Source organism: Sus scrofa, chromosome 13 (genome assembly GCF_054392235.1).
Source record: "Sus scrofa isolate SSC_HxYL_T2T_F1_AM1 chromosome 13, Sscrofa_HxYL_maternal_Yorkshire_Landrace_v2.0, whole genome shotgun sequence".
Classification (NCBI taxonomy): Eukaryota; Metazoa; Chordata; class Mammalia; order Artiodactyla; family Suidae; genus Sus; species Sus scrofa.
The window spans coordinates 149567676-149595344 of NC_139395.1; the positions used below are offsets into that span (position 1 = coordinate 149567676).

At 42.8% G+C, this 27669-nt stretch overlaps 1 protein-coding gene across 2 annotated transcripts in view; it reads left to right on the forward strand.

Moving 5' to 3' along the window:
• Positions 1 to 12125: 12125 nt before the first annotated feature.
• Positions 12126 to 27669, forward strand: part of SNX4 (sorting nexin 4) — a 74308-nt gene continuing 58764 nt past the window's right edge. For both annotated transcript variants that reach the window (XM_021070204.2, XM_084990888.1), the window contains exons 1-2: positions 12126 to 12285; positions 27036 to 27157. In XM_021070204.2, the coding sequence (XP_020925863.1) occupies positions 12145 to 12285; positions 27036 to 27157 (263 nt within the window). In that variant the 5' untranslated portion in view covers positions 12126 to 12144. The remainder of the gene's footprint in view (positions 12286 to 27035; positions 27158 to 27669) is intronic.

A 27669-nucleotide genomic window follows, 5' to 3' on the forward strand; every position in this document is an offset into this window, starting at 1 on the left:
GCTGTGGCTGTGGTGTAGGCCAGCAGCTGCAACTCCAATTCAACCCCTAGCTTGGGAACCTCCATATGCCATGGGTGCAGTTCTCATTGTGGCACAGTGGAAACAAATCTGACTAGGAACTATGAAGTGGCAGTTTCGATCCCTAGCCTTGCTCTCCCAACATTTCCCTTTCTGGAAACTATTGAAGTACATGCTCCAGCAAAACATAAGAGGGAGAAAAAAACAGGAATTGGAGAAAATAAGAGATCATGAAAAACAGAAGATCCAGGAGACTCAAAGAAGGCATCCACTGTACAATATCTAGGCAAGCAGTCTCCCACAAACCAGCTCCTCCAACAGCTACTTTGTCTGGGAACAAGCACTGATTTTAGAAATTCTTTGAACCAAAATCTGTCTCACTGTAACTGATGTTGTTAGTTTCAGTTCTAAAGAGGTTCATGAGATGAGAATGTTTTAACTTGTACATTGCAATACTTAATATATCTGATACTTATAATATATATTTATATACATAAGTTATCTCAAAAAAAAAATTTGGCTATGGGAGTTCCTGTGGTGGCTCAACGGAAACAAATCCGACTAATATCCGTGAGGATGCAGGTTCTATCCCTGGCCTCACTTGGTGGGTTAAGGATCCGGCATTGCATGAGCTGTGGTGTAGGCAGCAGCTGTAGCTCCAATTCGACCCCTACCCTGGGAACTTCCATACACCGCAGGTGAGGCCCTAAAAGGAAAAAAAATATTATTTTGGCTATACCCACGGATTGTGGAAGTTCCCAGGCCAGGAATCGAACCCAAGCCACTGCTGTGACCTAAATTGCTACAGTGATGCCAGATCCTTAACAGGCTGAGCCATCAGTGAACTATTGTCAGTTTTCACAATTTTAGTATTCTGGGGTTATTCAGCTCTTCTTTATGTGATGGTGTTTTGTCTCATAATTAGTTTCCTAAGAATGCACCATATATCAATGTTATATGGACTACTTTGAAAAAGTCAGACTGTTGCAAATGGAATCTTATTTTAGACCCATGGCTCTTTCATCTTTTTAACAGCTTTGTTAATGTATGATAGACTTAAAGTATACAGTTTGATAAGCTTTAATATGTCTCCATGAAAGATTATCACAGGCATGACAACGGAAATATTTATTATTCCGAAAAGTTTATTCTCACCCCTTTGTAATCTCTCCCTCCTATCTCTCCCCTCTCTCCACCCCTTTCCCATTTCCAGGGAACCTGTATTGGTGTCCTCTTATAAGGACATGTGACATTGGATTTAAGGCTCACCAGGATAATCCAGGATGATGATCTCATCTCAAAATCCTTAATTGCATCTGTAAAGCCCCTTTTTTTAAGTAACATTCATAGGTTCCCAGAATTGGGAATTGGACGTATCTTTTTAGAGATCACTGTTCAACCCACAACATCAATTATCTGCTTTGTGCCACATAGATTAGTTCAAGTTTTCTAGAATTTGATTTTGATTTTGATTTTCTCTTTCTTTTTTTTTGTCTTCTTGCCTTTTCCGGGGCCACTCCCACAGCATATGGAGGTTCCCAGGCTAGGGGTAGAATTGGAGCTGTAGCCACCGGCCTACACCAGAGCCACAGCAATGCAGGATCTGAGCCGCATCTGCAACCCACACCACAGCTCACGGCAGCGCCAGATCCTTAATCCACTGAGCAAGCACAGGGATCAAATCCACAACCTCATGGTTCCCAGTTGGATTCGTTAACCACTGCACCATGACGCGAACTCCTGATTTTGATTTTTTCTATAATTTTATATAGACAGAATCAAACAGTATGGTCTTTTTGGAGGAGTTCTGGCTCATTCCATTCAGCATAATTATTCTATTTGTCCATGTTGATTGAATCATATATCAATAGTTGTTCCTTTTTATTGCTGAATAATAGTTCATTGTTTGGAATATACCACAATTTGTTTATTGGTTAACTGATTGGTAACTATCTGTGGCTGTGTCCCCAGCTCCTCATTCCTCCCAAGTGAAAAAGAAAAAACGCCCTCCACCTCTCCAGGCAAGTGACCTTACCTGGCTTCAGATAGAGCTGGTCCCAACAACCTTCTGCTGCTAACTTGTTGTTGGTAGTGACTGTGGGAAAGTTTAATTGCTTCTATGGGCTTCCTCATCCTGTCAGAAAAATGAGGGGGTTGGTTTAGAGGATCTCTGGGAAAAATACCTTACCTGTGATCTCAGGTTGGGTTATTTACAAAGGAAAACAAAAACCCTCCTATCCCATTCCCCTCAGGGCTGAAGTTGGTGGCTTCTGGGATTAGTCAGCTGACTCATATCTCTGCAGTGTCAGCCCTTTTCTTACCTAGCAAAGGGGAGGATGGTAAGAGCCGCTCCCTGGTGGAAGCAGAGCTCTGACTGATGAGGGCCTGGCTGCAGGAAGGGATTCTTGAGGCTTGCCTCTCTAAAGTGGCCTCTCAGTCAGTCTCAAGGAAATGATTCTCAGAGATCAAGCTGGACTCCTCACGGGACCAAGTCCATGGGGAAGCGGCTAAGGAAAAAAAGTCCAACTTGGGATTGGGGAAGGGGTACAAGCAGCATGGGCCCCCATTCCACTGTCACCCCGTTTCTTTTAGTTTTAGGGAGAATTCAGGTATGAGGAGACACTTTTGGCCTGGTTGTACAATGAGAGCTAGGGTGGGCAGGAGGCCTGCTGGCTTTCATAAGTCACAGTGTGGTTTCTTCTTTTTTTTTTTAATTTATTTATCTATTTATTTTTTAATTTGATTTTTTTTTTTTTTTTTTGTCTTTGTCCTTTTTTAGGGCGGCATCCATGGCATATGGAGGTTCCCAGGCTAGGGGTTGAATTGGAGCTACAGCTGCCGACCTACACCACAGCCATAGCAACACCAGATCTGAGCCGTGTCTTCGACCTACACCACAGCTCATGGCAACGCCAGATCCTTAACCCACTGAGTGAGGCCAGGGATCGAAACTGCAGCCTCTCGGTTCCTAGTTGGATTGGTTTCCTCTGTGCCACAATGGGAACTCCCAAAGTACGGTTTCTTCTTGTTTGCTTGTTTTGCCTTGTATGTTCTGCCCTCACCCTCTTCATTCACTGATTCAGCAGACCTGTATGCTGAGTGCTGGGGGACACAGAGGTGCAAGTCATAGCCCCAGCTCTTACTGGGTTCATCAGCCTGGAAGAGAAGACAGACATAGAGTTAGTAAACAAGATGAGAAGTGACAGAACAGAAGAAAGTCAGCCTTCAGTGAAGGGAGTTAAGGAGTTCCCATTATGGCTCAGCAGGTTAAGAACCCGACTAGTGTCCATGAGGATGTGGGTTCGATCCCTGGCCTCCATCAGTGGGTTAAGGATCTAGTATTGCCTTTGGCTGTGGCATAGGCTGGCAGCTGTGGCTCAGTTCAACCCCTAGCCTGAGAGCTTCCATATGCCATGGGTGTGGCCAAAAAAAAGAAGGGAGTTAATGAGTGTGTGGGAAGGAAGTCATGGAAAACCCCAAGTTGGGAAAACTACTAATCTAAATACAGGGCAAAGTACATGCAGTATAAATTTCCTTAATGATTTCTGGTATTTGGAAATTCCTTTATTGTTCTATAGATGTCAATAAAGAGGGTGAAACAGTTGAGGAAAAAGCAATTTAAATGATCTCCAAGGGTTAGTAGTCGCAATAGCTCACATCTCTTGCCTGTTTTTTGCTTTCTTTTCTGAAAGTGTGTTGGACCAGATGATTCTTGGGCAAAGGTAAGATCCCATATGCTGCTCCCTCTCTGCTGGGTCCTGCCCTCACTTCATTCCTGTTCCTGAATGTCAGCATTCACAGCCATGCCCCTCCCTGTGCCTTGCTGCCCTGGGAACCACATTTCTCTGAGGAGTTGTTGGATAGAATCGCTCTGAGGAGGCCTGTGCCTCTGATACAGGGCAGCAAACTGTCCCTCTGTGACAGTCACCACAGCATGAGACTGATGGTAGCAGAAGTTCCAAGTAGAAGATTCCATCTAAGATTAAACTGATTGATGGTAATTTAAATTTTCTCACCAATGCAGCCTTCCTCTCCCCCCTCCACTTATACTGTTGATGAGAGTATTTATTTATTTTTTCTTTTTTAGCCACCCCAAAGCATATGGAGTTCCCAGGCCAGGGATCAGATCCAAGCCACATATGCAACCTACACCACAGCTGTGGTAATGTGGGATCTTTAACCCACTGTGACAGGCCAGGGATCGAACCTCAGTCCTGACACTGCACAGACACTGCCGATCCCGTTGCACCACAGCGGGAATTCCTCCTGAATTTTCAAAATGATGATACATATTGTTTCTGGAGGAAGAAGAAATTAAAGGTCATTAAAAGAAATAGTGTGATACTTATCCATCGTATTATTTATAATCACAAGTCATACCTGCATAACCTTGTGGCAGATAGGTTGGCAGGAAGTTTAAGCATGAGGTGGAAAGTTGGACTTGATTTTTTTTCTTTTTTTCTTTTTTAAAATCTCTAGTACTTATTTATTTTGTAATTGAAAGTTTGTACATTTCGACCGTCTTCATTCAGTTCCCCCTCCCTGCACCTGGTAACCACAAATTTGCTCTTTTTCTGTAAGTTGGTCTATTTTTGAAGTAAAATTGACCTACAACACAGCGTTAGTTTCTCGTATACAACAGAGTGATTCAATATTTTTCTACATTACAAAATGATCAATCATCACACTAAGTCTAGTCACCAAAGATGTTATATTATTGTCACTTTATTATTTTATTTTATTTTTTTGTCTTTTGTCCTTTTAAGGCCGCACCCATGGCATATGGAGGTCCCCAGGCTAGGGGTCCAATCGGAGCTACAGCTGCTGGCCTACACCACAGCCACAGCAACGTCAGATCCCAGCTGCATCTGTGACCTACACCACAGCTCACGGCAACGCTGGATCCTTAACCCACTGAGCGAGGCCAGGGATTAAACCCACAACCTCATGGTTCCTAGTCGGATTCGTTCCTGCTGCACCACAATGGGAACTCAAGATGTTATATTATTGACTATATTCCCTATTCCATGTACATTTCATCCCTGTGACTCATTTATTTTGAAATTAGATTTGTACCACTTAATTTCCCGTCACCTATTTTACTCCTCCCTCTGCCTGCACCCCTTCCCTCTGAGTAAGCATCTGTTCTCTGTATCTATGACTCTGTTTCTGTTTTGACATGTCTGTTCATTTGTTTTGTTTTTTAAAGTCCATGTACAAGTGAACTCATTCAGTAATTGTCTTTCTCTTATTTCACTCTATAATAACCCTCTAGGTCCCTCCATGTTGTCACAAGTGACAAGATTTCATTTTTATGGCAGAGTGATATCCCACTGTATGTATGTACTACATCTTCTTTATCCACTTGTCTTCTGATGGACACTTGGGCTGCTTCCACATCTTGGCTATTGTGAATAACGCTTCAATGAATATAGGGGTGCATCTCTCCTTTTGAATTTTCTTTTTGTTTTCTTTGGAAAAATACCCAAATGTGGAATTGCTAGATCATATGATAGGTTCTATTTTTTTTTTTTTTTTTTGGTGGTAGTTTCTATTTTAATTTTTTTTGAGGACCCTCCATACCCTCTTCTATAGTGGTTGCACCTATTTATACTCCCACCAAGAGCACTCCAAGATTTTGAAAGTTCTTTCTTATCTATTGTGATTTTATGTTTTTGTGCATATACATGTCACTATATATATGCCTCTGTGTATGTTAATACAATCTGTGTCTGTGAATTTCTTTTTTCCTTTTTTTTTTTCTTTTTATGGCCGTACCTGCGGCATATGGAGGTTCCCAGGCTAAGGGTCCAATGGGAGCTTCAGCTGCCCGCCTACACCACAACCACAGCAACTCAAGATCTGAGCTGTATCTGCAACCTACACCACAGCTCACAGCAACGCCAGATCCTTAACCCACTGAGCAAGGCCAGGGACTGAACCCGAAACCTCATGGTTTCTAGTCAGATTTGTTTCTGTTGTGCCACGACAGGAACTCCTGTATCTGAATTTCTTTTCTTTTCTTTTTTTTTTTTTGCCATTTTCTTGGGCCACTACCATGGCATATGGTGGTTCCAGGCCAGGGGTCGAATCAGAGCTGTAGCCCCAGCCACAGCAACACGGGATCCGAGCCATGTCTGCAACCTACATCACAGCTCACAGCAACATCGGATCCTTAACCCACTGAGCAAGGCCAGGGACCGAACCCGCAACCCCATGGTTCCTAGTCGGATTCATTAACCACTGAGCCATGGCGGGAACTCCCTTATTCTGTATTTTTGATGCTTTGACACCTTGGGGGCTTGCTGGCCCTTGAGAGACTACCCCTCCCAGAGCTAGTTAATTCCTAGCACACCTTTCATACGCAAATCAACCAATCCAGAGCCCCTAGTCCCAGCCACCCTTTTTATGGGCTCTTACACTCAGGGCCACATTTGCCTTCTCCTGACTGCCCCAGGGACAGCTACCAGACAACTAGGGTCAGTGACTACACCCCAAAGCCCACCAAAATTATTCCAACTAGCTCATTTTAAATCTATTTACCCTGCCTCAACCATCTCTTCCTATAGAAGCCATGATAAAGTCTCCTACCCATAGTCCTCTCTCTCACTCTTCTTCCCTGTGTGGGCCCTGTACATGGCAAGCCATGCCTCCTGTTTCTAGGGATCTATGAGTATAAAACATTTCTTCTTCAGAGTTCCCATTGGGACGCAATGGAAACAAAGCTTACTAGTATCCATGAGGATACAGGTTTGATCCCTGGCCTTGCTAAGTGGGTGGGGGATCCCGCATTGCCGTGAGCTCTGGTGTAGGTTGCAGATGAGGATTGGACCCTGCATTGCTGTGGCTGTAGCACAGGCCAGCAGCTGTAGCTCCAATGTGACCCCCAGCCTGGGAACTTCCATGTATTACAGGTGCGGCCCTAAAAAGCAAAAAAAAAAAAAAAAAAAAAAAAAATTTCTTCCTTGATGACAATCATTTCTGGGTGTCTTATACCCGATTGAAACAAATCCTGAGTAGCATTAAAACATTGAGTATGTATATGTACCTAGATCTTTCCTACTCCTAATTTTTTTCATTATAAAAAAAAACATAATTGGATGAACTATTGTTATGGCAGGAACACCATAATCTGGCTGGTTTTCCCCCAGTGGTTTTCATTCTATCCTTTTCAGGGCAAAATCTCTACAGATTTGTTTGAGGAGTGGGGCAGCGGAATAATTATGATCTCTGTAAACTCTTATAAAAAAAATCTCCCTCAACAAGACACCCAAATGGACTTAATAGGATTTTGAAGAAGAAAGTTAAGACAAATAGCAATAACATACCAACACTCACTCCCCCAAACGTATCATAAATCATACACACACACACACACACACTCAGAAACGTGTCCTAAATCCTTAGTAACTTTTAGGCAATCCTAGTTTTCAAACAAGGATCTGGTGGTGTGACAGCTTATGAGTACCAGAGAAAACACTCCCTTTTTAGAGAGTGAATTGCTAGGTTTTTAAGTACTGTTATAGGCTAGCTATATTTGTTGAGAGATGCCACAAGACTGCTCATCCCCAAATAACTTGGCTAAGGACCTTTCATAGGGCTTCTTCTGGTTCTATCTGATTTGAGAGTCCTAGTTGTAGAAGAAACAACTATTAAATATATCTATCCTATGATGGCTTTCATTCTTTAGCTGCTGAAAATTCCAGTAGTGGGCTTGCTATGGGACTTTGGGGGAGTTTCTCAAGCCACTAGGGTTTAGGGTATGGATCTACTGGGTGTATCTCCCAGTTTTCTCCATGGGCATATGGCCATGCATCAGTCTGGGTGATCACCTTGACAGACAGATTGGGACTGCCTGGGACAGGGCAGGTGTTTAATAAATATTTATTGCATGTTTACTAGAAGAGATGGGAGTTTCACTATGTCAGTTACAGCTCTGTGCTGCATAGAAGAGAAACCAATTCTACTCCTATCAAGCACACAGAGGAAATCCTAGAAGGATATCAGGAGCTTATGGAATTAAGACTGGTGATGGGGGTGTAGAAAATCTTAGAATTAAGGAAGCTCTGGAGACTCAGCCTAGAGCCCACAGGAAATTCATAGGTTGCCATCTGGCCCTAGCATGACTACCAGCCAGATGATGGCTCCAACTGCCAGCATCCCTTCTGACCCAAGATTCAAAGTCCTGGGCATTTTAGGGTCTGTGTGGCTGAGTTGAAATAATTTGCCCAGAGGTAGTAAAAGAAGGACTTGAGCTTCTCAACTGCAATGTGAAGCTGCACTAGAAGCCACATATTAAGAATTGCTCTCCTGGAGTTCTGTTGTGGCTCAGTGGTTAACAAATCTGACCAGGAACCACGAGATTGCAGGTTCAATCCCTGGCCTTGCTCAGTGCGTTAAGGATCCAGCGTTGCCGTGAGCTGTGGTGTAGGCTGCAGACACGGCTCATATCCCACGTTGCTGTGGCTGTGGTGAAGGCTGGTGGCTGCAGCTCCAATTCAAAAAATAAGAATTGCTGTCCATGCAAGGCCTCATACAATGAGGAATTTGCCCAAAAGGAAAATGGAGGTACTAACACGAAGGGGGCAAATTAGACACTGTCCTGTGAACAGGGATAGACGTTATCCACACTGACACTAAAATGAAGGAAGGGGCGGGATTGAGGGTGGTGACTGGTTTTAGAGGAAAAAGAATGTGAGCTTGATAAACCCCGGGGGTGAGGGCTCAGGCAGCCAGACACAGGAGGGGAATCCTGGGGTGGGGTGAACAGAACCTGGATGATGAGGAGCAGAAAATGGGTGTTTCATGGAGTTCCTAGGCCAACACAGGAGCTCAGTATTTGTTAAATTCATGACAAAATGGAAATCTAAATCACGCTATTCAGATGTAAGTTCTTCTGGCTGGTTGAGGTGGGGATGTGTCCACACACAAGGTGACTCAGCTTTAGAGCCACCCTGGCCAGTCACCTCTGCTCCTGAGCCTTTCCTATTCAGGCCCTCCTGGAGGAAGCTGGGCTGGGTATCCTTCTGTCAGGATCAGAATCAGTATCTGAAATCAGCACCTGTATCTGAAATCTCTAGAGAGTTAGCCTTGGGCTTCCCCAGACAAGCAAGTGGAGTGACTTTGACTTTGTATTCCAAGGAAATGTGCCACTCTCCGGGTTTTCAGGTGAGGAAGCAACCCTCAGGTTTGGTTTGGTTTTGTTTTGTTTCTGTCTTTTCAGGGCCGTGCCTGTGGCATATGGAGGTTCCCAGGCTAGGGTCGAATCAGAGCTGTAGCCGCCGGCCTACACCACAGCCACAGCAACTTGGGATCTGAGCCGCGCGTCTGCAACCTACACTACAGCTCATGGCAATGCTGGATCTTTAACCCACTGAAGGAGGCCAGGGATCGAACCCGCAACCTCATGGTTCCTAGTCGAATTTGTTAACCACTGAGCCATGACGGGAACTCCCTCAATCCTCAGTTTTCACAATCACTTGCCTCCTTTTCCCAGGAACCTCTCTTCTTCCTCTTCCCCAGGCAGAGTGGCAAAACCCAAGAGCTTGGGTCCTGGGTGTCCTTTAAATCTGGGTTTGAACCTCAGGTTATCCCCTTATTTGCTGGCTGTGTGATCTGATCAAATATTACTTAAGCCTGTTCCTTGGGGAAAATAATGTCTTGCAGGGCCATTTCATGAATGTAATGTGCCAAGCACATAAGAACTGCAAAGTAGGGTGTCCAAAAGACAGATCCATTAAAAAGAGATACCATCTCTTCTCCCACTCCAGATTTTCTTTTTTATTATTTTATTTCTTGCTTTTTAGGGCCACAACGTGTGCAGCATATGGAGGTTCCCAAGCTAAGCGTTGAATCAGAACTGCAGCTGCCAGCCTCTGCCACAGCCACGGCAATGCCCATTCCAGGCTTTTAAGGTAAACATTAGTCATTCTTCCTCCCCATCTCTTTTTTTTTTTCTTTTTTGGCTACCCCACGGCATATGGTGTTTCCAGGCCAAGGATCAGATCTAAGCGGCAGTTTTGACCTATGCTGTAGCTGTGGCAACATCAGATCCTTTAACCCACTGCATTGGGCTGGGCATAGAACCTGAGCTCTACAGCTGCAGAGACACCACTGATCCCATTTCACCACAGCAGGAACTCTGTTATTGAGTCTTTATCAAAAAGAATCTATTAGCTTGTAGGTAGCCCTAAGGATAAGATACATTATCTACTGGATACAAATATCAATTTTTGAGAAATTTTTTTTTTTTTTTTTTTTTTTTTTGTCTTTTTGCCATTTCTTGGGCCGCTCCCGTGGCATATGGAGGTTCCCAGGCTAGGGGTTGAATCGGAGCTGCAGCCACCGGCCTACGCCAGAGCCACAGCAACGTGGGATCCGAGCCGCGTCTGCAACCTACACCACAGCTCACGAGGGGACGCCGGATCGTTAACCCACTGAGCAAGGGCAGGGACCGAACCCGCAAACTCATGGTTCCTAGTCGGATTCGTTAACCACTGCGCCACGACGGGAACTCCGAGAAATATTTTTAATAGAGCAGAAATATTTCCTCAGGTACTATCAGAGCTTTAGGGAGATTGGAAAAGTTAGGGAAATTTGAAAATTCCCCTAAGTCTTCCATTGCCTGTTTAGCCTAAGGAAGTAACTGGCTGGGTACACAAACATATAAAAAGATGGTCACCGAAGTGTTTTTCATAAAAGTAAAGTTAAAATCAACTTATAACTATAGATGATTATAAGATTAAATAAGTTAATTTTTTTTTTTTTTTTTTGGCTGTGCCTGCCTGCGGCATGTGGAAGTTCCTGGGCCAGCGATCAAGAGCATGCTACAGCACTGACCCAGGCCCCTTCACCTTAACCCCCTGTCCCATAAGGGAACTGACTCCTAAATTAATTTTATTACAATAGAACTGTGTAGCCATTAAGAAGATTTTGTAGAAATATACTTAATTGCAAGAACAGGTGTTCTTGTTCTATTAAGTGAATAAAATAATTTGTAAAATAGCATTGTAGTTTGATTCCATTATTTTATTTATTTTTATTTATTTTTTTGTCTTTTTGCCTTTTCTAGGGCCACACCGCAGCATATGGAGGTTCCCAGGCTAGGGGTCGAATCGGAGCTGTAGCCGCTGGCCTGCACCAGAGACACAACAACGCGGGATCTGAGCCACGTCTGCAACCTACACCACAGCTCATGGCCACGCCGGATCCTTAACCCACTGAGCAAGGCCAGGGATCGAACCCGCAACCTCACGGTTCCTAGTCAGATTCGTTAACCACTGAGCCATGGAGGGAACTCCTGATTCCATTATTTTATATATATGCATGACTTTAAAAAGAATTTTTTATTAAAGTATAGTTGGTTTACAATATTGTGCCAATTTCTGCCGTACAGCAAAGTGTCTTTGTTATATGCACATTCTTTTTTATACTCTTTTCCATCATGGTCTATCCCAGGAGATCGGATATAGTTCCTGTGTTGTACAGTACGACCATGTTGTTTACTCATATAGATGCATGATGTTTGGAGGGATATATATATGTTAAATGTTTACTTTTCTCTTTGGGTGTGGGAGTACACATAGCTTTAAAAATTTTTTTATGTATAACTATTTTTTCATTTCCCCACAATGAACATGTATTATATGAATATAAAATAAGGGGAAATGATCAACCGATATTTTTTATCCTGGGGGAAGGTGGGATGTGACCAAAAATGGCAGGCAAGATAAGAGGCCAAGAGGGAGACATCACATCTGAGCCTCCTATTTCTTTTTTGAGTTTCAAATTTTCCTTAGGTGATCACCAACTTGGTTGGTTCCAATACCTATTCTGGTCTTCGCGTTCCCCTTGCCTTTCTTTCTCTCCCTCTATCAGTTCGCGGTCTCCTGGCTTAGCAGCTGACCGGCTCCCTGGCATGCCGGCCCTCCTCCCCAAGCCCCAGCCCCAGCCCCAGCTCCAGCTCCAACTTCAGCCCTAGACCAGTCCGGGTTGGGTGGGGCAGGGCAGGGCAGGGCAGGGCGGCCTCAGGCCCAGAGGGCGGAGCCTGGCCTGCAGCCCGGGAGGAGGGGCCCGCCAGCGCGCGGGAGCGCAGGCGCACTGTGCCCGCCGTGCTGAACCGCAGCCATGGAGCAGGCATCTCCAGACTCTGAACGGCTTTTGCAGCCTGCGACCCTAGAGCCGCTGGGCCACCCTGACGCTGAGCTGGAGTCTGTGGTGGGTGAGGAAGCAGAGGGGGCCCGGGAAGACGGCTCCGGAGACGGCAAGGTGAAGAGAAGGGGCGGCAGAGGCTGCTTGGCCTCTGTCGGGGCCTAGCGGGCTGGGTTCGGCTGGTCTAGGCTGGCGGCGGCCAGTGGGCTCAGGCGAGAGGCCCAGCGGTGACTGGGAAGTGGGGTGGAAAGGCCAGGCCAACAGGCGCAGTTGAGGGGGGTTCAGTGGGAAAAAGGGGCGCTGGGTAGGAGGCGAGCGCCGGGCGCCGCCGGAGCTTAGGAAGGATGGGGGGTCCTGTGGGTGCGGCTGCGAGGACGGAGGTCGAGTTCGGGACGCGCCGGGTTGGAGCAGGTGCTACTTTCACTGTCCGCGAACCCGGAGGTTTGGACCTGAAGAGGAACGCCGATGTTTCTGGGCAGTCTGGTAAGAGGGGACGGCTTAACAGGCACTGTGGGCAGTGGCGGCAGTGTTTGAGAAGGAAGGGAATGGGGGACTTGAGGAACAAGTCTGGGACTGTAAGGGTGGTTGGCCTGGTGCCACCATCAGGAGATGGAATAAAGTGTTAGAGTTAAGAAAGGGTATAGGTGAAAAAGATTTTTGAAAAACTCCTTATTGGACTGTAATTTCCTCATTTGGGGTCAGTGCTCTGTCTCCTAATGGAGACGTGGCATAGATATCCCATGAATCTGCTTTGAGAAGCCCCTTTGATAATTAGTGCTTTATTTGTTTTGAAGAAAGGAGAAAATGCATCATTTTATATTTGTAATTGCTTTCATTCCAAAATGTTTTCAGGTGTAATGCAAGATGGGTAGACCGGGTTAAATTGAAGCGATTCAGAAACTCAGTAGAGTGCTTCGCATCAGGCTACCCTAATTAGAGTGTGCATAGCTCATCCATTTTGCTTTTCTCTGAAGCTGGTGTTAGTGCTAATACAAAACTGCCCATCCTTGTGAGAGATGGATAAAGAAAAGCTATGTTACTAGACTCTTAATTAGCCAGGGACTTCAACACTGGAGTTGAAGATTTTGCATAGTTGGGGGATATGTTGGGTGTATAGGTTAGCATGAAGACATTTATAGGTGAATTTTAAGTCTTTCATTTAATTTCTTACAAAATTCTGGAATTATTTGTGAAGCGATTAAATATCTCATATAAAATACGAGACAAACATGTCTGTTCTGTAATGCATAAACTTGGCTTTTACTTGATTTTCTTTTCTTTTTTTTTTTAATGGCTGTACCATGGCATTTGGAAATTCCTGGGCCAGGGAATCAAACCCATACCTCTGCAGAGACCCCAGCCACTGCAGTCAGATTCTTAACCCACTGCACCACAGCGGGAACTCCCTGTGATTTGCTTTTTTAAAATGCAGGTTCCATCTGTGACTTAACTTTTTTGTTGTCTTTAAAAAAAAACCAAGGGTATTCCCATCATGGCTTAGTGGTAAATAACCACTGAGGACTCGGGTTTGATCCTTGTTCTCGCTCAGTGGGTTAAGGGTCCAGTGTTGCTCTGAGCTGTGGTGTAGGTCAAAGACACGGATCCGATCCGGTGTTGCTGCGGCTGTGGTATAGACGGGCAGCTGCAGCTAGGATTGGACCCTAGCCTGGGAACCTCCATATGCCACTGGTGTGGCCATTAAAAAAAAAAAAAAAAAGGCAGAAACAAACAAACCAAACAAAACCTTTATGATGAAGTATATCATTAATGCAGAGGAGGTTCTCACAAAATAATGATCAGTTCTTTGTAGCTGCCATTTCTTTTCCTGCGTTACATCTACTCCCTTTCTTACAGAGGTAACCTATATTCTGAATTTTGTATTAATATCTCTACTTTTCTTTATAATCTTACCGTATGTGTCTTTAAACAATATATTGTTTAGTTATACTTGATTTTGAAATTTTCATAAGTGAATCACTTTTACTATGACTTATTTTCTTTGCTCTATAATGCTTTGGGGATTCAGCCAAAATGTAGCTTAGTTTGTTTATACTCATGGCTGTATAGTATGCTGTTTTATAGATATTCTATAGTTGATTTATCTTTACTTCTGTTTACAGTCATTGGTGGTGTTACAAGATTCTTGCTATCTCTAAAAGATTTATTCTACAGTTATGAACTTCTTCCTACATAGCTCTTGGTGCAAATGTCTAATATAAACTTTACAGTGGAATTGCTGGATTATAGGGTAATAGCATGTTCAACCCTGGCAGGTAGTGTCAAATTGTTTTCTAAAGTGAACATAGCATTTTATACTTCCATCAGTAGTGCCTGATGCTCTCTATCTTTATCAGCACAACATTTTCAGACTTTTAAATTTGCCCATCTTGTGGATATGTGTTAAAGGAATTTTAGGAGTTCCCGTCGTGGTGCAGCAGAAATGAATCCAACTAGAAACCATGAGGTTTTGTGTTTGATCCCTGGCCTCGCTCGGTGGGTTAAGGATCCCCCGTTGCCATGAACTGTGGTGTAGGTCACAAACTCGGCTTGGATCCCACATTGCTGTGGCTCTGGCGTAGGCCAGCAGCTGTAGCTCCAATTCGACCGCTAACCTGGAAACCTCCATATGCCGTGGGTGTGGCCCTAAAAATGACAAAAAAAAAAAAAAAAAAAAGCAATTTTAGATTGTTTCAGAAAGTAGGAATTGTATCTTTTGTTAAATACATCATGAGTTTAATTTTGGTTATGATGACGGACATTTTACTAATTTTTTTTGTGAAAACTTTGCTTAATAATATGAAGATGCAATTATAAAATTAAATGAGTTTGTCAGGGGTTCCCGTCGTGGCTCAGTGGTTAATGAATCCAACTAGGAACCATGAGGTTGTGGGTCCGATCCCCTGGCCTCGCTCAGTGGGTTAAGGATTTGGCGTTGCCGTGAGCTGTGGTGTAGGTCACAAATGAAGCTTGAATCCTACGTTGCTGTGGCTCTGGCGTCGGCCAGCGGCTACAGCTCTGATTGGACCTGCAGCCTGGGGACCTCCATATGCCACGGGAGTGGCCCCAGAAAAGGCAAAAAAAAGACCAAAAAAAAAAAAAAAGTGATTGTAAATATCTCATTAAAATAAAACCCTATGTGTGTTCAGTTTAAGATATTTGAAAACTCAAAGATGCCATCATACAGTAAAAGCTGTTAGTTACATAGTATTACCTGACTTTTCAGTAAATATGTGTTACGAGAGACCATTCGTTATTGCCTAAACTTTAGGGTTTCTTCAAACAACTCCATAACTGAGTAATTCAAAGAGACACAAGCTATTTGGACAAATATTTCAGAATCAACCAGGAAGTTAAATACACACATACATTCATACATTCTCTGTACTTTGTTCCCTTCTCCTAAAAAACTCCTCAATCCCATGGGAATTCTGTGACATAGCAGGTTAAGGATATGCTGTCTCTTGGGTCACTGCTGTGGCCTGGGTTCGATACTTTGCTTAGGAGCTTCCACATTCCAAAGGTACAGTCCCTCCCCCCCATAAAAAGACCAAAAAACAAAGTCCCTAATCTTCTCCATAGAAAATCTGTTCCTTTTCCCTCTTTGTCTCCCTTTTTCCACTCCAGTCCTTCCCCAGTTGAGAAATAGTGCAATAACCAAAGCCACATTGCTATTGTTACTGTTAGGAATGTGGACTGGGCAGAAATGTAAGTTGGATTTGTTGTTTGTACTAGGCACATTAAGGCCCTACTTTTCATTTAATTTTCAGACTTATCCCTAAAAGACATATAAAGATGAAGAAGCAGAGGCTCAGAGAGTGGTGATTTGGCTAGAGTCATAAACTTGTCAGTGGCATGGCTGGGGTTTGAGCCTAGGTCTGCCTGGCTTTGACATTTGTGTTCTGTCCATTAAACCATGCAGTTTTCTTCCAAAAAAAAAAAAAAAAAAAAAAAAACGTTAAAAATAGTCTTGTAAATTTTTTTTTTTTTTTTTGTCTTTTTGCTATTTCCTGGGCCACTCCCTCGGCATAAGGAGGTTCCCAGGCTAGGGGTCGAATTGGAGCTGTAGCCACCAGCCTACGCCACAGCCACAGCAACGCGGGATCCGAGCCGAGTCTGCAACCTACACCACAGCTCACAGCAACGCCGGATCATTAACCCACTGAACAAGGGTAGGGACCGAACCCGCAACCTCATGGTTCCTAGTCAGATTCGTTAACCACTGAGCCACGACGGTAACTCCTAGTCTTGTAAATTGTTACATACTGTATTTAGATTTTTTTTTAGAGTTAAGATTAAGTTCTAATTTTAAGAAAAAAGGTCTAAATGATGTGTTGATTATCAAGCAGTTTTCATCACAAAGATATCTATGCAGATAGTGTGCAGAGGTGGCAAAAAACTTCATCAGCCTTATTATTATTTTTAATAATACATTTTTTTATTTAGGGCTGTACCCAAGGCCTATAGAAGTTGCCAGGCTAGGGGTAAAATCATAGTTATAGCTGCTAAACTATACCACAGCCACAGCAATCATCAGCCTTATTTTTGACTGCAGATTTTGGATGGAGAGTAAATTGTACCAGTTGCCTCACACCTAGAGATAGTGGCAACAAGCACTGCACTGCGAATCTTTAATTTTTTTTTTTTTGCCTTTTTAGGGCCACATCACCGATGCTTATGGAGGTTCCCAGGCTAGGGGTTGAATTGAAGCTGTAGCTGCTGGCCTACGCAACAGCTACAGAGACAGGGGATCTGAGCCATGTCTTCTGACCTATACCACAGCTCACGGCAACGCCGGATCCTTAATCCACTGTTCAAGGCCAGGGATCCAACCCGCATCATCATGAATGCTAGTCGGGTTTGTTAACCACTGAGCCACGAGGGGAACTCATCTTCCAGTTTTAAACATCACTAATTAAGATTCTTTAAATTCTGTTGTAAACTCTTATTCTGTATTCTGTTGTTTTTCTTTTTGTGAGTCTTCATCCTCTTTTTCCATTGTCTAGTTAATTGTCTCCTTTTTGTACTTTTTCCTTGTAAGGAAGAGTGCATTTTTTTAAAAAAAAATATTGTCAATTCTATTTAAAGTAGCTTAGAATATGAAAATGAGAGAGGAATCCAATCTGCAAGAAAGTAGTAATTAGTTCTGGCAGAAGAGAGAGGAAATAGCAAGGAAATGGAGGTAAGAGTGCTGCTTTTTTAGGCTGGAAGATTCCATTGAGTTGGCATTTAGCAGTATTGGCTCAGAGAAGAACCATTGCCTCAGGGATTCATGATGATTTTTTCAGGGAACCTGCTCTAGGCCTGAGAGTGCTGGTGGGGGCTAAGTGCTTGAGCAACTGATGCTTGAAAATGCCTCCACACAATTAGCACCTTTACACATGGGCAGCAGAGAGCTGAGTAAGGTTTGGGGCATTTGTGGATGAAGGTAACTTGAAAAAGAGAAAAAAATGTATTGGCACAGCTATAGAATTTATCTAACTCATACTCAGGAGTGTTTTCCTCATTTACAACTTCAGCAGCTCTCAGATTTCTTTCTTTTCTTTTCTTTTTTTTTTTTTTTTAGTTTTTATTTTTTTCTATTATGTTTGATTTATATTGTTCTGTCAGTTTCTGCTGTACAGCATAGTGACCCAGTCATTCACATATATATTCTTTTTCTCACATTATCCTTCCATCACAAGTGACTAGAGGAGTTCCTGTTGTGGCTCAGTGGTTAATGAACCCAACTAGTATCCATGAGGATGCAGGTTCGATTCCTGGCCCCGCTCAGTAAGGATCCAAGGTTGACGTGAGCTGTGGTGTAGGTCGCAGACATGGCTTGGATCCTGAGTTGCTCTGGCTGTGGTGTAGGCTGGCAGCTACAGCTCCGATTCAGTCCTTAGCCTGGGAACCTCCACATGCCGTAGGTGCGGCCCTAAAAAGATAAAAAACAGGAGTTCCCGTCGTGGCGCAGTGGTTAACGAATCCGACTAGGAACCATGAGGTTGCGGGTTCGGTCCCTGCCCTTGCTCAGTGGGTTAACGATCCGGCGTTGCCGTGAGCTGTGGTGTAGGTTGCAGACGCGGCTCGGATCCCGAGTTGCTGTGGCTCTGGCGTAGGCTGGTGGCTGCAGCTCCGATTCAACCCCTAGCCTGGGAACCTCCATATGCCGCGGGAGCGGCCCAAGAAATAGCAACAACAACAACAAAAGACAAAAAAAAAAAAAAAAGATAAAAAACAAACCAAAACCCCCCCCAAAACAAGTGACTAGATATAGTTCCCTGTGCTATATAGCAGGATCTCATTGCTTATCTACTCCAGATGCAAAGGTTTGCATCTACTAACCCCAAACTCCCAGTCCATCCCATTCCCACCCCCCCAACAACCACACGTCTCTTCTCCATGTCCATGAGTTTGTTTCTTTTCTAGAGAGAGGTTCATTTGTGCAATGTATTAGTGTCTTTCTCTTTCTGACTTCACTCTAGTTCCATCCATGTTGCTGCAAATGGCATTATTTTGTTCTTTTTTATGACTGAGTAGTATTCCATTGTGTATGTATACCACATCTTAATCCATTCATCTGTGGGTGGACATTTAGGTTGTTTCCATGTCTTAGCTATTGTAAATAGTGTTGCATGTATCTTTTTGAATGAAAGTCTTATCTGGATATATGCCCAGGAGTGGGATTGTTGGGTCATATGGTAGTTCTATATTTAGTTTTCTGAGATACCTCCATACTGTTTTCAGTAAAGGTTGTACCAGTTTACATTCCCACCAACAGTGTAGGAGGGTTCCCTTTTCTCCACACCCTCTCCAACACTTACTGTTTGTAGACTTTTTGATGATGGCCATTCTGACCAGTGTGAGGGGATACCTCAGAATCATTAGTAGTCTACAAATAATGATGCTAGAGAGGGTATGGAGAAAAGGGAACCTACTACACTGTTGGTGGGAGTGCAAATTGGTAAACCACTATGGAAAACAGTATGGAGGTATTTGTTACTTGTTGACTTGTTAATGATGGCCATTATGTCCAGTGTGAGATGGTACCTAATAGTAGTTTTGATTTGAATTTCTCTAGTTATTAGTGACGTTGAGCATTTTTTCATGTGCTTGTTGGCCATCTCTCTATCTTCTTTGGAGAAATGTGTATTCAGGTCTTCTGCCCATTTTTCAATAGGGTTGTTGGTTTTTTTGGTGTTGAGTTGTATAAATTGTATATTTTAGAGATTAAGCCCTTGTCCATTGCATCATTTGAAACTATTTTCTCCCATTCCACAGGTTGTCTTTTTTTTTTTTTTTAATGGTTTCCTTTGTTGTGCAAAAGCTTGTCAGTTTGATTAGGTCCCATTGGTTTTTGTTTTTATTTCTGTTGCCTTGAGAGACTGACCTAAGAAGGCATTTGTACAGTTTATGTCAAAGAATGTTTTGCCTGTGTTCTTTCCTAGGAGTTTTATGGAATCTTGTCTTAATGTTTAAATTAAGTCTTTTTAAGCCATTTTGAATTTATTTTTGTGCATGGTGTCGTTGTTCTAGTTTGATTGATTTACTTGCAGCTATCCAGTTTTTGCGACACCACATGCTGAAAAGACTTTTTCCTATGTTACATTCTTGCCTCCTTTGTTGAAGATGAATTGACTTTAGGTGTCTGGGTTTATTTCTGGGTTCTCTATTCTGTTCCTTTTGGTCTGTATGTCTGTTTTGGAACCAGTACACACTGTCTTGATTACTGTAACTTTGTAGTATTGTTTGAAGTCTGGGAGAGTTGTACCTACTGCTTGGTTTTTGTTCCTCAGGATTGCTTTGGCAATTCTGGGTCTTTTACGGTTCTATATATATATATATTTTTTTTTTTTTTTTTCTGCTTTTTAGGGCTGTCTGTACCTGTGGCATATGGAGGTTCCCAGGCTAGGGGTACCATCAGAGCTACAGCTGCCAGCCTGCGCCACAGCCACAGCAACATCAGTTCTGAGCCTCTTCTGGACCTATACCACAGCTCATGTCAATGCCGGATGCTTAATTCACTGAGCGAGGCCAGGGATCAAACCTGAAACCTCATGGTTCCTAGTTGGATTCATTTCCCCTGCGCCACGATGGAACTCCTGGTTCCATGTAAATTTTTGTGTTTTGTTCTAGTTCTATGAAAAATGTCATTGGGATTGCATTGAATCTGTTGATTACTTTGGGTAGTATGGGCGTTTTAGCAATATTCTTCTAATCCAGGAGAATGGAATATCTTTCCCTTTCTTTCAGTCCTCTTTATTTTCCTCAATTAATGATTTATAGTTCTCAACATATAAGTCTTTCACCTCCTTAGTCAGTTGTATTCCTAGGTATTTATTTTTTGGGGGATGTGATTTTATTTTATTTATTTGTTTTTGCTTTTTAGGGCCACACCCATGACGTATGGATGTTCTCAGGCTGGGGTTCAACCAGAGCTACAACTGCCAGCCTGTACCACAATCATAGCAACGCCAGATCTGAGTTGCATCTGTGACCTACACCCCAGCTCATGGTAATGCCAGATCCCCAACCTACTGAGCAAGGACAGGGATTGAACCTGCATCCTCATGGATACGAATTGGATGTTTCCACTGAGCCATGGCAGGAACTCCTTGGGTATGATTTTAAAATGGTATTGTAGGAATTATCGTCGTGGCGCCGTGGTTAATGAATCCGACTAGGAACCATGAGGTTGTGGGTTCGATCCCTGGCTTTGCTCAGTGGGTTAAGGATCCCGCATTGCGGTGAGCTGTGGTGTGGGTCGCAGACGCGGCTCGGATCCCGAGTTGCTGTAGCTCTGGTGTAGGCCTGTGGCTATAGCTCCTATTGGACCCCTAGCCTGGGAACCTCCATATGCCGCAGGAGCGGCTCAAGAAAAGGCAAAAAGACAATAAATAAATAAAATGGTATTGTATTTTTACATTCCTTTTCTAATACTTCATTGTTAGTATACAGAAATGCAACTGATTTTTTAATTTTAATCTTCTATCCTGCTACTTTGCTGAATTTGTTGATCAGTTCAAGTAGTTTTTGTGTGGAGTCCTTAGGGTTTTCAGTATATAGTAAGTATTGTGTCATCTGCGTAGAGTGACAATTTTACGTCTTCTCTTCCAGTTCGGATACCTTTTATTTCTTTTGTTTGTCTGATTGCTGTGGCTAGGTCTTACAATACTGTGTTGAATAAAAGTGGTGAGAGTGGGCATCCTTGTTTTGTTCCAGATTTTAGTGGGAAGGCTTTTTAACTTTTCTCCATTGAGTATTATATTGGCTATGGATTTGTTGTAAATGGCTTTTATTATGTTAAGGTATGTTTCCTCTATACCCACTTTGGTGAGCGTTTTTATCATGAATGGGATGTTGGACTTTGTCAGATGCTTTTTCTGCATCTATCGAGATGATCATGTGGTTTTTGACTTTGCTTTTGTTAATGTGGTGTATGATGTTGATTGATTTGTGTATGTTTAACCATCCTTGTGAATTTGGGATGAATCCCACTTGGTTATGGTGTATGATCTTTTTTACATGTTATTGGATTCATGTTGAGAATTTTTGCGTCAATATTCATCAAAGATATTGGCCTATAATTTTCTTTTTTGGTAGTATATTTGGTTTTGGTTTAGGGTGTTGGCTTCATAGAATGTCTTTTTTTTTTTTTTTTTTTTTTTTTTTTGCTTTTTAGGGCTGCACTAGCAGCATATGGAGGTTTCCAGGCTAGGGGTCCAATCAGAGATACAGCTGTTGGCATACGCCACAGCCACAGCAACGCAGGATCCAAGCCTCGTCTGTGACCTACACCACAGCTCATGGCAATGCCAGATCCTTAACCCGCTGAGTGAGGCTGGGGATTGAACCCGCAACCTCATAGTTCCTAGTCGGATTCGTTTCCACTGAGCCATGACAGAAACTCCTCATAGAATGTCTTTGGGAGTGTTCCTTCTTCAACCTTTTGGAAAAGTTTAAGAAGGGTGGGTATAAGTTCTTTTTTGTATGTTTTGTAGAATTCGCCTGTGAAGCCATCTAGTACCAGACTTTTGCTTGTAGGGAGTTTTTATTCCATATTCAATTTCATTTCTAGTGATTGATCTGTTCAGTTGATCTATTTCTATTTCTTCTTGATTCAGTTTTGGTGGGCTGTTCAAATTTCTTCTTGAAGGCAACTCACAGTACAAAATACACAAAATACATTTTTACATCATAGCACACGTATACTTGTATACCTAAGTGTTGTTTCAGGAAATGGTGCTTAACCATCCCTTCATGCAGTGCCTTCTTTTTTTTTTTTTTTTTTTTTTTGTCTTTTATCTTTTTAGGGCTGCACTCAAAGCATATGGAGGTTCTCAGCCTAGGGTTCGAATTGGAGCTGCAGCTGCTGGCCTACACCACAGCCACAGCAATGTGAGATCTGAGCCACGTCTGTGACCTACACCACAGCTCACAGCAACGCTGGATCCTTAACCGACTGAGCGAGGCCAGGAATCGAACCCACGTCCTCATGGATGCTAGTCGGGTTCATTAACCACTGAGGCACAGTGGGAACTCCTGTGCGGTGCCCTCTGATACTTCTTTTTCTCTAAAAAGAAATATTGATCACAACCCACCAAATTAATTTCATGAACCATGAATGTGTTGTGACTTGGTTTGGAAAAACTGTTCAAACTTACATATTGTTTTATTTATTTATTTATTTATTTATTTAAAATTTTTTTTTTAAATTATTTGCTATTTCTTGGGCCGCTCCTGCAGCATATGGAGGTTCCCAGGCTAGGGGTTGAATCGGAGCTGCAGCCACCAGCCTACGCCAGAGCCACAGCAACTCGGGATCCGAGCCGCGTCTGCAACCTACACCACAGCTCACGGCAACGCCGGATCGTTAACCCACTGAGCAAGGGCAGGGACCGAACCTACAACCTCATGGTTCCTAGTCAGATTCGTTAACCACTGCGCCACGACGGGAACTCCACATATTGTTTTAAATAAAAATTAATGTTTTCTGAATAGCTGTGCTATTTTAAAATGTATTTTTATAGATAAAATGCACAAAAAAGGTTATTTATTATAACCCTATTTTTCTCAGTTATTTAAGAAGTAGCGCTGAAGTAAAACTTCACTATTAGGCCTAAGAAAACATTTTATTATTATCATTACTATTATTATTTACCTAATACCAACTACCTTGACCATTGTAGACATATCCCCTAAGGGGAGTAAATTCAGTGAGTAGTTCTTAAACTTCAGATCTCTAACCTATTTCAGTAACACAGAAACATCACAACTGGGAAAAAGATTGTGAGGAAGTTTAACAATATATATCATCAATGGTTAGTTGTGAGATATAGATGATTTATATATATTTTTTTCACTTTTCAATTTTTGTATATTAATCATGTGTGAATTTTCATAGCCAGAAAAACTTAAACCTATAATGGGGGCAAGACGGGCATGTGGCTATTAGTGCAGGACCATTAGAGGTCCCGTACCGCCAATGGTCAGTCTTGCAGTAGTCCTTGAGACAGAGAGAGTGTGGTGAAAAGTGGATTATGGCTTTCTCTGGCTTTCTCCCCAGGGCCCTCCAGGCCCTCTTGGCCTCAGATGGGCAGGTGAGCTGAAGAGCCCGGGGACAGGCTGAGGGCTGTATCCTGCAGAGCTCCAGAGCCTTCACCCTGGCCACCCTCTGGCCAGGAGCAGACCCCAACTCTGTGACCTAATGGCAACAGCAGTCTCCCTGGATCCCAGTCTGTGGGACGCGGTGACTGTTTCCGTGGCCTGAGGAGCCTGAGGTCTGTCTGGGTCCTAGGTGCCCTGTTCCCTCAGTGATGACAGCTAGGCAAGGTCTGGGGACCTGGCCTGGAGGTACTGCGAGCTGAGATCTGCCTCTTCAGCTGGGCTTAGGCACTGGCAGGAGGACCCATGCTGGGTATTGGATTAATGCTACCAGGCAAGGTAACCTGCCTGCGCAGAGGACACCTTCTCTTAGCCAGGGCCCAGACTTCAGAGGGCTCAAGTTGATTCTTGGGACCTTGAACAAATAAAATGAGGGGTAACGTCACTTAGTTTATGGGGTTTGTTAAGTGTAAAAGCCACAGGGAGGCATGGAGACAGAATTTAATGCCTTCCCTTTCCTTTCTTATATATTATGTCTTTAGATAAAAAGTTGCCAAATAGAAAATAACTTTTTTTTTTTTTTTTTTTTTTTTTTGTCTTTTTAGGGCTGCACTTGTGGCATATGGAAGTTCCCGGGCGGGGGGTCGCAAATCAGAGCTGCAGTTGCCAGCCTACAGCACAGCCACAGCAATGCCTGATCTGAGCCGCATCTGCAAGCTGTACCACAGCTCTGGGCAATGCCAGATCCTTAACCCACTGAGCAAGGCCAGCAATTGAATCTGCATCCTCATGGATACTAGTCAGGTTCGTTATTGCTGAACCACAATGGGAACTCTTGAAAATAACTTTCATTTTTTTTTATTTTTATGGCTACACCTGGGGCACATGGAAGTTCCTGGGCCAGGGATTGAATCTGAGCCACAGCTGTGACCTATGCTGTAGTTACGTCAGTGCTGGATCCTTTAACCCACTGTGCTGGGCTGGGGATCTAATCCATGCCTCTGCAGTGACCTGAGCCGCTGCAGTGGAATTCCTAACTGACTGTGCCACAGGGGGACCTCCCAAAATAACATTTGTTTTAATGGAGGTTTTCAGGAACACGGTGACCTGATATACCTGGACAGCTGCAAGAACAAAGGATCCAACACCAAGAACTTTGCAACAGCTAACCACATCCCTTCCCTCATCTTTCCTGTAAAAGGGCTTTGCTGAAAGCCTTCAAGGAGTTCTGGTTTTTTTAAGGCATCAGCCACCTGTCTCCTTGCATGGCCCTGAAAGAAACCTTTCTCTGCTCCAAATTCTGACCTTTGGCTATTGTTTTACTTCACTGTGCATTGGGTACATGAGTGTTCCATAGCAGACCTACAGATAGAAGGTAATAGGTTAATACTTGAGATCTTGTTACATACTAAGCAACTTTGAAACTCGTTAAATGTGTTACCTCATTAAATGTTCCCAACAACATTTTGAGTTGGATATTCTTGTCCTCATTTTACAGATGAGGAAACTGGTAGAGAGATTAAGTAATTTGCCCAGAGTTACACAACTAATCTATGGCAGAGATGGGATTAAAATTCTGGCCAGCTCTATACTAACCTGAGGGAGAACTGATCTTCTAATTATAAACTTGTATTCCCCACCCCCAGAATAAAAGTGCTGTAGCTCCCGGCCTACGCCACAGCCATAGCAATCCGAGCCACATCTGCGACCTACACCACAGTCATGGCAACGCCAGATCCTTAACCCACTGAGCAAGGCCAGGGATCTAACCTTCATCCTCATGGATGCTAGTCAGATTTGTTTCCCCTGAGCCATAACACAAACTCCAGTACAGTGTTTTTAATTAAAACATACCTCTGAACTTTGAAACTGAACAAGGGAGAAAAAACCCAAAGCACAGCAGTTAGCACCAAGTCTCACTGTGTTTATAGTCGAAGTTACTTTGGGTGTATTAAGATCCTTCTTCACTGGCACACTTCCTGCACATGTAGCCTATGACCCACCAGTGGTATGTTTGTCAGTCTCTTTGGGGCTTTGATACAAACCTGGGGATGATCTAGCAAGAAAAGAAAGATGTCTCCTCTTCTTAAAACCTGCTGTCCCAGATAAAGTCCTACTATATAACACAGGAAACTATATTCAGTATCTTGTAATAAACCATAGTGGAATAGACTCTGAAAAAATACATGTTGCAGTTCCTGCTGTGGCACAGTAGGTTAAGAATTTGACCGCAGCAGCTCGGGTTGCTGCAGAGGTGTGTGTGCCATCCCTGACCTGGTGCAGTGGGTTAAAGGATCTGATGTTTCTGCAGCTTTGGTATAGGTCACAGCTGTGTCTTGGATTCAGTCCCTGGCCCAGGAATTTCCATATGCCTCAGGTGTGGCCATTAAAAAAAAAAAAATATATGTATAACTGAATCACATTGCTGCACACCAGAAACTAAAACAACATTGTAAATCAACTATACTTCAATAAAAAATAAATTTTAAACAATATTAAAAAAAAAATCCTTGTGCTGTCTCATAGTGGAGACTGCTGTTAACCACTGCTGAAGAAATTTAGGCAAATTTAGGAGTTCCCACTGGCACAATGGGATCGGCAGCATCTCTGCAGTGCTGGGACACAGGTTCGATCCCTGGCCTGGTGCAGTGGATTAAGGATCCGGTATTGGCACAACTGAGGTGTAGGTTGAAAACTGTAACTCAGATCTTATCCCTGGCCTGGGAGCTCTGTATGCCTCAGGGTGGCCAAAAAAGGGAGGGGAAAATATTTAGGCAAATTTATAGTTGAATATGTGATAATTCCTACTTTTTTTCCCAAATTAACTTGCCACCTGAAAAGCTAACCTTTTGGCATCTATATCGTATTTTATATTTGAAAGAGAGAGTTCACTTTGGTAAATAAAAAGATTAGGTATCAGTATTGATGATCATTCATCTTTGTATACAATGTTTTTAGATTTTTTTCTTATGTATTTCTGTATACATTTATTCTTGGTCACTTATGTGAAATATCTTTTTTTAATTTTTTCTCCTATTATCTTACCTACATTTTAGAGTGTATGGTACTTGTTAAAATAGCATCTAGAAAAGTTTAATGTACTACAGTCTGCTGATTATAAGGGGCATATCATTTGTTGCTGTCATTTAGCAACCTCTAGCTACTCAAGAAGTTCAAGAAAGTAGCTTGAAATATGTACTAATAATGGATTTTATTTTAATAGGTCGTTTTTTTCAATATTAATTTTTGAAGTTTTTTGTTGTTCTTCCATTTCCTTTGTTCAGATGACAGAAAATAATTTTTGGTTGAAGAAGATAGAAATTAGTGTTTCAGAAGCAGAAAAGCGAACTGGAAGAAATGCCATGAACATGCAAGAAACATATACTGCTTACCTCATTGAAACAAGGTGAGTGATGAGAATTAGGCCTAGGTTTGGCTAGAAAAAGCTTTGGTAGTTGTTGATGCAAATTCTGTTGTATAGTGGAATTGTTTACAGGTCATTGTTTTTTTAGAGAATTTTTTGTTGTTTTTTTTTTTTTTTTTTTTTTTGGTCTTTTTAGGGCTGCACCTGCGACACATGGCAGTTCCCAGGCTGTAGTTGCTGGCTTATGCCACAGTCACAGCAGTGCCAGACCCGAGCTGTGTTTGTGACCCAACACCACAGCTCACAGCAATGCCAGATCTACAGCTTGACATTAACTAAAAGTTGAACTTTTATCATTCATTTATTACCTACTCTTGGGGCACTAGTAGAAAGTCCATTTAGCAATTGCCTATAGTATTAATAGTTTAGTACACTAAGAATGAATAAGGCTAAAGTCTCTGTTTGATTTTATTTTTAAATTTTTTATTTAAAATATAGTTGATTTACAGTGTCATATCATTTCTGCATACAGCACAGTGACCTAGTCACACCTA